General features: G+C 34.1%; 1 protein-coding gene across 1 annotated transcript in view; it reads left to right on the plus strand.

Moving 5' to 3' along the window:
- BCAS3 (BCAS3 microtubule associated cell migration factor) overlaps positions 1 to 16,130 on the plus strand; it is a 594,659-nt gene that overhangs the window by 133,371 nt on the left and 445,158 nt on the right. Inside the window, exons 10-11 of the mRNA XM_029926997.1 lie at positions 11,982 to 12,089; positions 15,781 to 15,857. Coding sequence (XP_029782857.1) covers positions 11,982 to 12,089; positions 15,781 to 15,857 — 185 coding nt within the window. The remainder of the gene's footprint in view (positions 1 to 11,981; positions 12,090 to 15,780; positions 15,858 to 16,130) is intronic.

Below are 16,130 nucleotides of genomic sequence, written 5' to 3' on the forward strand. Positions count from 1 at the left end.
TAATCCAAGGTCACAAAGATTTATCTTTTTTTTCCTTCTCTAAGAATTTATAGTTTTATTCTTATATTTAGGTTCTTACTTTTAGTTAAGTTTTATATATGATGTAAGATAGGAGTCCAACTTTAGTCTTTTGCACATGGACTTTCAGTTTACCCAGCCCATTTCTTGAAGATATTCTTATTTGCCCCCATTGAACAGATTTGGCATTTCTCTCAAAAACTAATTGATCGTAAAGGTATGTGTTTGTTTCTGGAATCCTAATTCTGTTCCATTGGTTTATCTCTCTAATATTATGTCACTATTCCAGTGTTTTGATTAAAATCACTTTGTTGTAAATTTTGCAATTGGGAAATGTGAGTCTGCCAAGTTCTTCCTCATTATTGTTTAGCTTTTTGGGGCCTCTTGCATTTCTACTTGCTTTTCATTTCTGAAAAAAAAAAAAACCTTTGGAATTTTGATAGAGATGCATTGCTATTGTTAGTGGAACTGCTTTTTCTTAATTTCTCTTTTGGATGGATAATTACTGGTTTATATGTTTGATCTTGTACCCTGCAGCTTTCCTGAATTTATCAGTTCTAGTATTATTTTTGTGGATCCTTTGGAATTTTGTATGTGGTAGGTCATGTGGTCTGTGAATAGAGAAGTTAATAAAACTTCTTTTCCAATTTAGAAGCTTTTAATTTCATTTTCTTGCCCAGTTGCTTTTGCCAGATCTTTCAATACGGTGTTGAAGAGCAGTGTTAAAAGTAGGCATCCTTTTCTTTTTCCTGATCTTAGGGGGAAAACACTTAGTCTTTTGCCATTGAGTATGTCAGCTGTGGGTGTTTCATAAATGACCTTTATCGTATTTGGAAAATTTCTTTTATTCTTAGTTTCTTACGTATTTTTATCATTTAGGGATGTTGAATTTTGGGAAATGCTTTTTCTTTATCAGTTGAGATGATCATGTGTTCCTACTCTTCCCTACCTGCCCCCTTCATTCTGTTAATGTGGTGGTGATTGTTAGTTTATTATTTAATTCCACATATTTGTGGCTAAGTGATTGTTTAAGAGGTTATTGTTTAATTCAACATATTTGTGAATTTCCAGTTTTCCTTCTGGTTTTGATTAGCAATTTCATTCCATTTTGGTTAGAAAGCTTGTTTTCATTGTTTTTAAATTTATTGAGACTTGTTATGTGGCTAACATATGGTGTATCATATAGAATGTTCCATGTGTACTTTAGAAGAATATGTTTCTTTTGTTGGGTGGAGTCTTCTGTAAGTTGGTTAACTTTAGTTGATTTATAGTTTTGCTCATAAGCTGTGTTCATTTTCCTTCATTCTTATCTTATTCTCTGATGTGTAATTTCAGTTACCTTATTTTCAAGTTGGCACATTCTGTCTTCTGCCTATTCTGATATTCAGATATGCTTTTGAAACCTTTAGTGTGTTTTTCACTTTATCTTACTTTACCTATTTTATTTTTTAAATTTAATGTAATTTAATTTTTTGAACCTTAAAGTCATTTTTAAATGTTTGATATATGTGAATCATCATTATTAAAACGTCTCAAGCATGTAATATCACATGCATTAGAACTGAGCATTCTTGAATGTAATTTCCCTATCAATAGAGATCTTTGAAACCAAAGAGAAATAAGCAGGGACCTATGTGGGCACAGATACACCCCCTCCCCACGTTATTACCTGATTTTGTCCCAGTGAAACCCAGAACTGCTGGGGAGAATGTTTAAAAACAGATTTAAATTTAATATAAATTGTATTTGAATGACCAGGAGGAGAATAAAACTGTGCAGTCGGGACTCTGATGGGTTTTGTAAAATCGGAAATCAACAAAATATTGAAGAAGATGGTGGGAAGAGATAGAAGAGCTAGCCTTTGTAAACTCACAGAAGCCACAGACCAGCACATGCCGCTTTCCACATAGCATTCTTCATCTCTAATGGCATCATTCTTCCACGCTGTCTCCATCATCCTTGTAGTCACTGAACTGGTTCTTTGCCCTCCCTCCATCACCTAAGCACACAGTACCTTCCATCATTCTATTTGAGTCATGATCATGTGATTTGGTCACAACAGCTTCCCTTCCCAAGTTGCACTCTCTTGTCAGCTAGTTTAATGGTGTCCTCCTCACTACCTTGTACTCCCTTCTTTTTAAAGTTCCAGCTAGGGGGTGCCTGGGTGGCTCAGTCGGTTAAGCATCTGACTTCAGCTCAGGTCATGATCTCGCAGTTCGTGGATTCGAGCCCTGCGTTGAGCTCTGTGCTGACAGCTCAGAGCCTGGAGCCTGGTTCAGATTCTGCGTGTCCCTCTTTCTCTGCCCCTCCCCTGCTCATGATCTCTCTCTCTCTCTCTCTCTCTCTCTCTCTCTGTCTCTGTCTCTGTCTCTCAAAAATAAATAAATGTTTAAAAAAACTTAAAAAAAAAACCACAACCAAGTTCCAGCTGGGCTTGTTTTCACTATTTGAATTCCCGACTGTGAGAAATTCTAGCCCAGCATGAGAATTCAGCCTCTGGAATCCAATGGAACTGGATTTGAAACCACTTACTAGCTGTATGATCTTAGCAAGTTACTCAACTTCTCCAAGCCTCAGCTTCTTTTTCTGAAAAATGGAGATCATATTAACACATTGATCACAGGATTACTGTTAAGAATAAATAATATCACCCATGTGAAGTGTCTGGCTCAGAATAGGCATTTGGTAAGTATTAGTCATCTCAAAAGCCATTTTCTTTCTTCCTTCCTTCCTTCCTTTTCAAGTTTAGTGTGTTTTCTATTTTAATTATTGTACTTTTCAGTTCCATTATTTCTACATGATTCCTTTTTCATAATTTCTAGATCTTTATTGATATTCACAATTTGTTCATTTTTCTCTCTTGTAGTTTCTTTTAACTCTCTGAGCATAATATTTGTCAGTTGATTTCTTCGTATGGTGAGGGGTACAATATCTTGGTTTCCTGTTAGTTTCTTTCAATTTATTTTATTAAAATTTTTTTAATGTTTATTTTTGAGAGATGTTTATTTACTTTAGAGCATGAGCTGGGGAGGGACAGAGAGAGAGGGAGACACAGAATCTGAAGCAGGCTCTGGGATCTGAGCTGTCAGCACAGAGCCTGACACAGGGCTTGAACTCACAAACTGTGAGATCATAACCTGAGCCAAAATCGGACGCTTAACTGACTGAGCCACCCAGGTGCCCCTATTTTCTTTTTTTTTAAAAAATGTTTATTTTTGAGAGAGAAAGAGAGGGGGGGGGAGGGGCAGAGAGCGAAAGATATAGAATCCTGAGCTGTGTCAGCACAGAGCCTGAAGTAGGCTTGAACTCACAGACAGCAAGATCATGACCTGAGCTGAAGTCGCATGCTTAACCTACTGAGCCATCCAAGCACCCCTCCCTCAACTTATTTTCTATGAATAGGCCATGCCTTCCTGTTCATTTTTATGCCTTGGATTTTTTTGTTCATCAGTGGACATTTGGATATTGTAAAATGGTAATCTGAACATCAGGTTGTCCCCTCCCCAGAGTATGCTGGTTTTGCCTGCATCTACCCATTGTTTAGTGGCTTTTTCACACTTTTTGTATGTCTGTTGTCTTATGTTATTACTGAAATCTCTATTATCTTGGCAGTCAGCCAGTGACCTGAAAGAGGTTTGTTTAAATGGCTGACACCAAAATGAAAAAATAAATACTCTAACTTTTGCAAATTGGTACTGAGCTGGGACAGTCCATGAGTTGTAGTTATGCCATCTATAATTCTGCCTTAGCCTTCACCTCCAGCTTGTGCAGAGTCAAAGGCCCAGCCAGAGATGCAAGTCTAGTGTCCTTGAAGTTCTTTTCTGAGCACACATCCAGTTCTGGGCATGTGTAGTATATACTGGATTACACAGTATATTATTCAGTTTACGTACCCATACCCACACACATGAGTTTTCTTTTCTTTAAAAATTTACTTTATTTTAATTTTGTTATAATTAATAAACTATAAGTGTTATGTTATAATTAACAGACATACAAGTGTTATGTTAGTTTTAGGTGTACAGAATAGTGATTCAACATAATTTTTCATTTAAAGGAATTGGCTTATGTGATTATCGGGACTGACGGTTAAGAAATAAAGAGGGTAGGCTGGCAGGCTGGAAACTATCAGGTAGGGATTGATGCTATTGTCTTGAGACAGTTTCTTCAATAATATGTATTTCCATAAATTGAATTTTTATGTTGTTATTTTTATCTGTTGTTTTTCATTTCATTCCTTTTATTCATTTCCTCTTCATTCTGGAAATGTTTCTGAGGTTATTCTATGCTTCACTGAGTCAATTTTCTGAACAAAAATTGGACATCATTAAAATTAAATACTTCTGCTCTTCAAAAACACTATCAATAGAATAAGAATACAAAACAGTGACTGGGACAAAACAGTTATTCAAAATATACAGAGACCTCTTAAAACCCAACAATAAGAAAATGAGCAACCTGATTTAAAATTGGGCAAAGGGCCTAAAACACAATATATAGATGTCAAATGAACAAATGGAAATATGCTCCTTATCTTATTGTCATCAGGGAAATTCAAATTAAAACAACAATGGGATATTACTACATACCTCTTACAATGGCCCAAATTCAGAAAACTGACAGCATCAAATGCTGGTAAGGTTGTGGAGCAACAGGAACTCTCATTTATTTCTGGTGGGAATGCAAAATGGTAAAACCACTTTGATAGACAGTTTGGCAATTTCATACAAAGCTAAACTCATACCATACAATCCATGAATTGTCTTGCTTGGTATTTACCTAAAGGAGTTGAAAACTTAAATTTGCACAAAAAAAGTGCACATAGATGTTTATATTTGTTTTATTTATAATTGCTAGAACATGAAGCAATCAGATATCCTTCAGTAGATGAATGGAGAAATAAACTGTGGAACACTCAAGTAATGGAATGGTAATCAGGACTAAAATTAACTATCAAGCCATAAAACGAAATGGGGAAAGTTAATGCATATTACTAAGTTAAAGAAGCCAATCTGAAAAGGCCACATCCTATATGATTTCAACTCTACTCTGTAGAAAAAGCAAAAGTATGGAGATAGTGAAAAGATTCATGTTTGCCAGGAATTAGGGGTGAAGGAAGGCTGAATGGGCAGAGCTTATAGGAATTTTAGGATAGTGAATCTATTCTATATGATACTATAATGTTGGATATATGTCATTATAGATTTTTTCAAACCCATAGAATGTACAACACCAAGAGTGAACCCAAATGTAAGCTGTGGACGTTGGGTGATTATAAGTCATTGTAGGTTCATCGATTGTAGCAAACATTCCATTCTGGTGGGGGATGTTGATAAAGGGTGGTCTGTGCATGAATGGAGAGAGGGGCATATGGAAAATCTCTCTGTACCTTCTACTCAATTTTGCTGTGAAGCAAAAACTCTAAAAATAAAAAAATATTAAACATAATTATATTAAAAATTTTTAATGCAATGAAAAGTATTACATAGAAAGTAAAAAATACTGAAGGAGGCAAAATATTTAGATGGACATGTTTAGTATTTTCTTGTTGGTTTTTATCTTCTGTATTTATAATATTTTCAATATTTTCCTTTTAAGAAATCCAGTTTAATTTTTTTGTAGTTCCTTATTGGTTAATTTAACCATTGCATTTTCAATAATGGACGCTTTTTAAAAAATTTGCTCTCTAGGTAGTTCTAGTCAGTACACTTCACTGAAATGAATGAACTGTGTACATATCATACCATTGGCTGTGGAAGGACTTTTCCCTCTCAAATAAAAGCTTAATACTTTCCCCTATGGGTATAGGTCACAGGTACAGTAGGTAACAGATTATTCAGCTACAAAAATTTTCAACTTATGTTCTTGGTTTCTCACCAAAAAACAGGTGACTTAGGTAAAGAAAAGGTCAGTTAAGGACAATTTGTGTTCATGTCTATTTTGTATTTATCATAAAAAGTCCAATATAACTTTATACTAGGCACGTTGCTGTCTGTATTGGTAAGACAGAGGTGCTGTGTTCACAAGTTAGAGTTCCTGAACCAACCATTTAATAATAAAAATTACATCATTCCTGCTTTTTCTTCTGAGCTCTGTATTTGCTCGTAGTATATTCAGTTACATTCTACTTTTGGGTCTCAATATTTCTAGGAACTTTTTAAGGAACGTTTTGGGTCTCAACATTTTAAGGAACTTTTATCCTTAAAGAATTAATTAGGTTTATTGTAAAGTCAAGTCATAGCTATATGTTTAAATGTCAGACACAAACGTATAAAAATGTTACTCCATTTAAGCTCTAGAAATCTAATGAAAACTCATTCTGTATACAACTTTCTTGTAGCACTGTTTGGTGTATACCAGAGTGCAGAGGAGAAGCTTGCTTCATGTCTGTATATTTGCGTTTAATATGTATCCTTTCTATTTTGGGGCATGCATACTGCTGCTGTTATGGAAAGCTTTCTCGTCAGCCTACCCAAGAGGAAAATTACGATTGTCTTGCTGTGTCCCAGGGAAATAGTCAAGGCTTTTAAAAAGAGAGAAAATAGAGAACAAAAGGATCTGTCAGGCATATACACAACTATGTTACTGGCAGATAGCATGACTCCTTTATGAATGTGTGACTTTCTGAAAACTCTTGTTTTAAAAGAATTATCTTTTTTCTATTAGGCATTAAATAAGAGGCTCCCCCCCCCCCCATATAAATAGATTTTTCAAATCTACCAAGTCTTGTTTGGTTAACTTTTTTTTTTAATTTTTATTTTTGAGAGACAGAGAGAGACAGTGCGAGCAGGGGAGGGTCAGAGAGAGAGGGAGATACAGAATCTGTCAGCACAGAGCCTGATGCGGGGCTTGAATCCACGAACTGTGAGATCATGACCTGAGCCGAGGCCAGACGCTTAGATGCTTAACCGACTGAGCCACCCATGTGCCCCTTGTTTGGTTAACTTTAAATTGAGCCTTCATAGCATTTGTTTTGTCCATTTCTATGGGAGATTTTCTGCACGAAGAATCTCACTTGTGACACAGTATGGATGCCAGTGAAATGATCAGAATTCAAGTTTCTAGTGTACCTTGGCTATAGTGAGCTGCTAATCGAAGGTGACAAGCTGTTTTTTTCTTCCTAGTTGGTCTGGCAAAATGTTCGATTTCATTCATTATTAACTCAGTGCTTCTCAGCAGAGGACTGGATTAATTAGTTGGGAACATTAAGAAAAGAATTTTTGCCTTGTGTCAATTTTGGAGATTGAAGTTTAGGTTTTACTTGATTTCCTCCCACTCCAGTTTTGCCAGTTGTATACAGTTGTGTAAGTACTCTCCATGATCAAGACGATTCTTATCCCCCAAATTTTCTCATGGCACTTGCCACTTTCTGTTCCCCTGACAACCACTGATCTACTTCCTATAATTATGTTTTACCTTTGTAGCTTTTTATTGAAAGGGACTCATGCGGTGTGTAGACTTATATATTTGGCTCCCCCCTCACTTCCTAATGGTTTTAAGATTCATTTATGTATGGATAACTTATTTTTTTAAATGCTGAATAATATTCCCTTACCTCAATATATCACAGTGTATGGTAAGTAACTTATTGATTTTACATTTAAGTGTTTTGTTATTATGAATAACAAATAACCTAGATGTGACATATGGTAAGGGTATGTTCAGTGTATAAAAAGCAGCTAAACTATTTTTCAAAGTGAGTATACCATTTTGCATTCCTAACAGAAATGTATGACACTATTTACTTTGCATTCTTACATTACCAGTCTTAAATTTTAGCCATCCTAATGAGTGTACTGGTATCCCTTAGTGGTTTAGTGGTTTTAATTTGTATTTCCATGATTTTCAGCATTTTTCAGGTGTTTAGTTGCTCTCTATTTCCTTGGTAGAGTCAGTATTATGGCCATTAAAAAAATGTATGTATCATTATTATTGAATGATAAGAGTTCTTTTTATGTTCTGGGTACAAACCCTTTGTCAGATGTGTCTTTTGAAAATATTTTCTCATCATAAGAGGCTTGCTTGTTCATTTTTTAATGTCAATTAAAAAATAAAATTTGTTTTGATAATTTTGTGTTGTCAATTATACCTGTGTTCATGCTTTCTTTTTCTTGTTTAAAAATAGGTTTTGGGGCGCCTGGGTGGCTTAGTTGGTTAAGTGGCTTACTTCAGCTCAGGTCATGATCTCATGGTTTGTAAGTTCGAGCCCAATGTCAGGCTCTGTGCTGACAGTTCGGGGCCTGGAACCTGTTTCAGATTCTGTCTTCCTCTCTGCCCCTCCCCCACTCATGCTCTGCCTCTCTATATCTCTCTCTTTCTCTCTCAAAAATAAATAAACATTAAACAAATAGATTTTATCAAGGGGTGCCTAGATGACACAGTTGGTGAAGTATCCGACTCTTGATTTTGGCTCAGGTCATGATTCATGAGTTTAAGCTCCATGTTGGGCTCTGTGCTGAATTTTAGTACAGAGCCTGCTTGGGATTTTCTCTGTTCCTCAATCTTTATCTCTCCCCCTGCAAATAAATAAATAAATAAATAAAACAAAAAAAGATATATTTTATCTGTATTTTGTTCTAGAATCTTTTGGTTCTTATGTTCTTAGACTGTGATCCAATATGAGTTATTTTTTATATGTAAGTTAGGGGAAAGTTTAATTCCTTCCACACAAATATCTAATTTTTAATAGCAGCATTGTTCAAAAACTATCCTTCATCACTTAATTATATGGCACCTTTGATGAAAATCGTTTGGTCATACATGTGAGTTTATTTATGGATGCTCTGTTCTGTTCCCTTGACCTGTGTGTCTGTAGTCAGACCAGTATCATAATACCCTTTTTTCCCCCTTAAGTTGAGATATACTTGCCATATGACATTTTATTAGTTTCAGGTGTACAATGTAATGATTTGGTATTTGTATATACTGCAAAATGATCACCACAGTAAGTCTGGTTAATGTTTGTCACCAGTTACTGTATTTCACTTTCAGTGAGAAATTTTTAGATCTACTCTCTTAGGAACTTTAAAATATATAACACAGTATTGTTAACTATAGTCACCATGCTGTACATTGTATCTATAGGACTTATTAATCTTCTAACTGGGTGTTTGTTCTTTTTGACGATCTCCCATTTTGCCAACCCCTTATCTCTGGCAAGTACAGTCTGTTCTCTGTATTGATTAATTCAGCTTTTTTGTTTTTTAAAATTCCACATATAGGTGAGATCATATCACTCAGCATAATGCCCTCAAGGTGTATAGATGTCACAAATGGCAAGATTTCCTTTTTTAAACAATGCCTAAATAATATTCTATTGTATACGTATATCTGTATCTACCACATTTTCTCTACCCACTTATCCATTGACGGACCCAGGTTGCTTCCATGTCTTGACTGTTGTAAATGGTGCTGCAATGAACATGGCAGTGCATAGTGTATCTTTTATTATTATTATTATTATTATTATTTTAAGTTTTATGTTTATTTATATTGGGGGAGATAGGGAGCAAGCGGGAGAGAGGCAGATCGAGGGAGACAGAATCCTAAGCAGGCTCTATGCTCTGGCGCAGAGCTCGATGCAGGAATTGAACCCACAAACCGTGAGATCATGACCTGTGCCAAAATCAGAGTTGGATTCTTTTTTTTTATACAATTTATTTTTTTAACATATGCAATTATTTCCCGTCATTTACAATCAGAGTCGGATTCTTAACCCATCAAGCCACCCATGTGCCCCTTGAGTAAGTCTTTCTTGTTGTTGTTGTTGATAATACCAAGAGGAAGAATTGCTGGATCATATGATAGTTTTTACTTCAAAATTGTTTTTTCATTTAAATTTCAGTTAACATACAGAGTGATAGTAGTTTTAGGTGTAGAATTTAGTGATTCAACACTTCCATACAACACCCGGTGCTCATCACAAGTGCACTTCTTAATCCCCTTTACCTATTTCACATACCCCCACTCACTTCCCCTCTGGCAACCATCAGCTTCTGTTGTACAGGTAAGAGTCTGTTTCTTGGCTTTAACTTCTTGAGGAGCCTCCATACTGTTTTCCATAGTGATTGCTCCAATTTACATTCCCACCATCAACGCACAAGATTTCCCTTTTCTTCACATCCTTGCCAACTCTTACTTCTTACATTTTTGATAAGAGTCATTCAAACAGAAGTGAGGTGGCATCTTCTATTATCTTAATTGTTGTAGTTTAATAATGTTTCATGCATATAAGGTCACTAATCATGCTTTGTAAATTTTCATAAATATTTAAAGATTAGCTTGTTATTGTTAAATGAGAGTGGTAAGAGCAGATAAGTTTGCCTTATTCTTGATCTTTTGGTGAAAGTTTTTATTTTTAAATCTTTGGGTTTTTGTAGATGTTCTTTAGCAGTTTGAAGTTCTCTTCTATCCAACAACCTTTTATTCCTGGGATACACCTCATCTCATTTTGTATTGCTGGATTTGATTTGTCAATATTTTGTTGAAGAATTTTTATGTCTAGTCATGAGATATACAGATCTAGAAATGTATCTGTAGTTACTTGCAAAGTATTTCCTTACTTTTGTAATCATGTGTTTTTGCTTCATAAAATAAATTGAGACGTTACTCCTTTTGTGCCTTCTGAAAGTGTTTTTGTAGGATATCTAAACATTTTTGTTTAAATGATTAATAGGATTTACAAATGAGCCATTTTTAAAAGAATTCTCTGTGAGAAGTTTTAAATTGTGAGTTCAGTTTCTTTTATGGATACTGGAATAGTCAAATTATTTGTTTCTTTGCAGATTGGTTTAGATTGGTTTCAGAAAACTAGGTTTCATATATTTTTTTTCTTTTGCTTACTCCAGTTTCAATTAATTGATTTCATGTTGTATTTTATTATTTATTCCCTCATTGCACTTTTATTGGATTTACCTTGTTCTTCTTTTCCTACCTTCTTAAGGTAGAAACATGAATCTGTTCTAGAGTCAAGAACCCAGGGTCTTGATTACTATGCGTGTCCAATATAGTCTGAGCATGTGGAATGTATGTTTATGTACATTTAAAATGAGGTCTCATGCTGGTCAATTTTGTATTAGGGTTGAACTGTTTCAGGTTCTAAAGTCTGTCAGCCTGTGGTATATACTTCAGTTTATTTTTGTTTGTTTTTGTTTCTTTTTGTATAAATATGGCAAAATTTTTACTTAGATTTATTCCAAAGTATTTGACATACTCACATATTCAATATATATGTTTGATACTCACTTTATAATGGTTTGTCCTTAATGTATAAAATATTCGTGCTGTTGTACCTAGTGACCTGGGTAAACTGACATGTCAGCGAATTAACAATCCATATTACCAATTAATTCATGTACTAACCTATATATTAATGGTTTGTCTTTATTGTGGGGTTGTCTTTATGTGTTTTTTGACGTACAGATTTGTCTTACTGGATTTCATACTTAACATAGGCAAATTCTTGGCAAATAATGACAGCTTTATCTCTTCCTTACAGTAATTTCTTTTCTTGCCTTATGCATAGACCTTCCATACTATGTTGACTAAATTTGGTAATAATGAGTATTCTTGTCTAGTTCCTGATTTTAGGGTGAAGGTTTTTAATGTTTTACCATTTTATATGATTGATAGTTTTTATTAGTTTTAAGATTGCTATATGTTATCAGATTAATCAAATATTTCTTATGAACAGGTTTTTAATTTTATCAAATACTTTTCTGTATTTATTGAGATAATCTTACATTCGTTTGTATAGTAATAATTTGGTTGAATGAGTTTCATTTTCTTCCCTTAATTTTGTATTAATGAAATGAGCTGATTGGATATATCATATTTTTAATAGTTCAATTTCCTTGCATTATGTTATTTAGGAGTTTTAAGGCTATGTTAATAAGAAAATGTAGAGTTTACTGGCCCTTCCACATTTAAAAATATAATGGCTTTTGTCTTTTTTTTTTTTTAAGCACAAGTCCACCTTACTGTTGTGTAGATCTATATTCACTTCGTACTGGTGAGATGGTCAAGTCTATTCAGTTTAAAACACCTATTTATGATCTCCACTGTAACAAGCGGTAAGCATTTTTCATGTGTCTTTTTTAAATACTTTTTAATGTTTATTTATTTTTTAGAGAGAGACAGAGAGAGAGATTAGGCAAAGGGCAGAGAGAGACACACACACAGAATCTGAGGCACGCTCCAGGCTGTAAACTGTCAGCACAGAGCCCCATGTGGGGCTCAGAGATCATGACCTGAGCCAAAGTTGAATGCTTAACCAACTGAGCCACCTAGGTGGCCCTTTCATGTGTTTCTTATACAGAGTAATGTATTTCCTGGCCAGGGACTTTCTTTCATTTATTTTTTTTTAGAGTCACAAAATGCCTTCTGAATTCTGCCGAATGGAGTAGCTGATAAGCTATCTGAATGAATGTTTTCAAACTTCCAGTCTTGATCCATTAGTGAATTAAGTTTAGTAGTCATAATCAACATTTTAAAACGGAAATGGAAAAGAATAAAAAGTAAGCAAATGTAGAAAGCTTAAATGTTGTTTAGGGGAACGTTTTTACATGTATAACATAATTTTCTAATATATAGAATGTATGAACTTCTGTGTTTGCTGGTTTATGATTTGAAATGTAGCTTTCATGTTAGCATTCATCAAAACAGCATATTTCTGAACTGCAAAAATGGCTTTTAAATATTGTTATTTCTTTATATTTAACAATAGAACTAAAGAAAGGACTAGATAGATTTTCCTTTTTTCAAATCCATTTTGTTAAAATCTTTAAGAAAATATTCAGATCTGAGCTGAACCTGCCCTAATGATAATGAAGATTTCTTTTGCCATTGAACATTAGGGGAGAAAGGGACCTTAAGAATCTTCTATTACTCAGCACTTACTTTTATGTTTGAGAAAATTGCAGTCCTGCATTGGTAAATGTCTTGATTGAGGTCATAGATGGAAACTGTAATTTGAACATCTCAAAAAGCAAACACATGGAACATGGAAAACACAATATTTTATGCTGTGTCAATATAAACTAAATTTTGTAATAAAAGACCCTCAGGTTAGATGTTAAAGAGATTCAAAAAGTGACCCAGAAAGGTTGAATATAAAAAGAAGCTAAAGACAGACCTGACAAATGCATGTCTATAACAATATGTGGGCTTTGATACTAATGATAAAAGTGTTTGAATTCAAGTACAAAAGCAGAACTAGGACAAAGAAAAGTTGTTCAGTGATAGTATGCAATTTGTAGCGGATATCTAATTATTATGCATATTTATACTTTAGGTAATATCAAGTGCAAAATTATAGGAAACAAATATTATTGCTGGGATAATGTAATTATCCAATGACACAGCAAATTATTCAAAATCAACATTATTGAATGGCTGGGTCCACTGGGTAGTATAACCTGGGAAATAAAGCCCTTCTTCAAGTGTCCTTTGTGTTGTCTCACACAATGAATTATGTACCTACTTAGCCAAACAGAAACTTGAACACACTTGAAAAGGGAAATTAAGTACAAATAAGATTTGTAGAGCACAGTTTACTTGTAGTACTACAAATATGCAAATATACTAGAAAACAGAAAAACAGAGTGCAGTTGAATTTTTAAATAAGCATTTCTTGCAAAAATTTTTTAAAACTGTTACAGAGATAGGGTACCTGGTGGCTTAGTCCATCAAGTGTCCGACTTCAGCTCAGGTTATGATCTCATGGTTCATAAATTCAAGCCCTACATTGTGCTCTTTGCTGAAAGGTCAGAGCCTGGAGAGCCTGCTTCGAATACTCTCTCTCTCTCTCAAAAATAAATAAAACATGACAGATGCTATGAATGGCAGAGTTGGGTTTTTTTTTTTTTAATGTTTTATTTATTTTTGATACAGAGAGAGACAGAGCATGAGAGGGGGAGGGGCAGAGAGAGAGGGAGACACAGAATCTGAAGCAGGCTCCAGGCTCTGAGCTAGCTGTCTGCACAGAGCCTGACGCGGGGCTCGAACCCACAAACATGAGATCTGACCTGAGCCGAAGCCGGCCGCTCAACCGACTGAGCCACCCAGGCGCCCCAAGTTGGGTTTTTCTTAAATCTGCACTTATTCCAAATACTGCAATTAGGTCAACTTTTCCTACAACAAATGTTTTTGTGTTTATTACTTTTAATTTTAGCTGTGAAGTAATGAGCACATTTAATATTTTAAGATATGAATTACCTTGAAAATTAATACAGTTAATTTTTTCATAGTGGGCTCATTGTAAGTAATTAGTAATTGTGAAACTTGTGAGTAGAAATAAAAGCAAATAAAAGAGTGGTTTATGAATATGAGATATCACTAATGAAAAGTGATTATGAAATTCTCTGGATATTTGGTTGATGTAGCAAAGGTTCATCATCTTTTTTTTTTTTTACACAAATAATTATTTGCATATATGTTCCAACAAAAACATCTGTTGATTTGGGCACATTGTGTAGTTGTTTTAAACATTGATTTTCCCATTAGAAGTTGCATGAGTTCAAATGTGGTAAAGGTTAGAGGAAAAGCTATCATGTGAATTTCAGGATACTGCTTAGATTTTGCTCCATAAAGTGTCAAATCTATTCACCAGGTCTTCCCTGCATTTGGTTTTGCAAATCAGTTTTATGGCACAGTGTTTTGGACTTAGCAGTATTCATAATAAATTAAACTGTCCCTGTGGAAACCATCCTATGTTACTTGTTATTATGGGGAGGGGCTGTTTGATAGTAGGAAAACCTTTTCATCTCTGGTTTGTCTTCCTTTTCTCTCATTTGAGTTTGTCACCTTCTTATTATGGATTCCCTAAGCCTTTTAACCTGGGTCTGAGGATTGGTTGGTTTCTTATGTTAAGTGCCATGACAGAATCATTTATTATGTGTTGTCAGCTGTGTTAAGAATTTTGTTTTGCATTAGCAAATGAACAAGATTAATAAAGCATGCATGTAAAGACAAAGTTTTTCTTTTTTCCCCACTCATCATTAACATCTGTTACTCAGGTTCACCTCCCCCAAATTTGGAAAAATAGACTGTTAAATATTTACAATTGTAATCTTTTATTTGATTATTAAAATGACTTTGAAATTTGGATCTTTACATTAATGTTACGCAAGGAGAAGTATACTCAAACATAATTTAAAAATATCTTCATTTGGGTATATTTTGGGAATTTTGATAATGAAAAAATTTTATAATGGAATTATTTACCTAATTGTACATCTTGGGCTCTAGTTCATACAAATTCTGATTAAATTTTAATATATTGCGTCAATCAGAAGTGGTTCATTTATACTAAATAACAGTTGTCTGACTTTGCTTTCTTTATTTTGCTCTTGTGTTGGGAAATTCAGCAGTCATTTTAAGTGACAGGTTACATAAATCCATTTTATGTTTAATTTCATGACTGATCCAGCACTGGGAAAACACTTTTAGTAAATACCTAGCAGTTTATTGATTTCATACATTACTAATGAAGATAGATTTATTTGATTAATAATGAATGAAAATAAATTTTTATTCAGAGAAAAATAATTTTTTAAACAATAGTTTTTTTGGTCACTTTTCTTCTAATCATGTCTCTCGATTATTGTAAGGATTTTGTGCTTCTGTTTTTACATTTTAACAGGTAGAGGTTTCTTACCAAAATTGCATTGGTAGATTCTTATTTTAAATCTAATGATTTAACTTATTTTTGATTTAATATACAGAATTTCACATTCACATTTTTTGTCTCTCTTCTAATTTTAGGATCCTCGTTGTAGTCTTGCAGGAGAAAATTGCTGCCTTTGATAGCTGTACTTTCACAAAAAAATTTTTTGTCACAAGTATGTATGAAATTGATTTATTTCTTATTTGTGGTTGTTCAATTATTATGATATTCCTGTGTTTCTGTAGATCTCTCACTTACTACTCTAATGGTGTATCTTTACAACCCACAACACATTTTTTTCCTGTTATTGAGCACGCCTGTACTGTATTGCCTCAATTTCTCCTTATATAGTCTCCTTGAGTAATTGTGACTAATTTAAGTTCATGTAGCTACATTATACTTTCAAAGCCTTTGTTAAATTACTTAATTAACATAACATACTTGAAGA

Source organism: Suricata suricatta, chromosome 17 (genome assembly GCF_006229205.1).
Source record: "Suricata suricatta isolate VVHF042 chromosome 17, meerkat_22Aug2017_6uvM2_HiC, whole genome shotgun sequence".
Taxonomy (NCBI): domain Eukaryota; kingdom Metazoa; phylum Chordata; class Mammalia; order Carnivora; family Herpestidae; genus Suricata; species Suricata suricatta.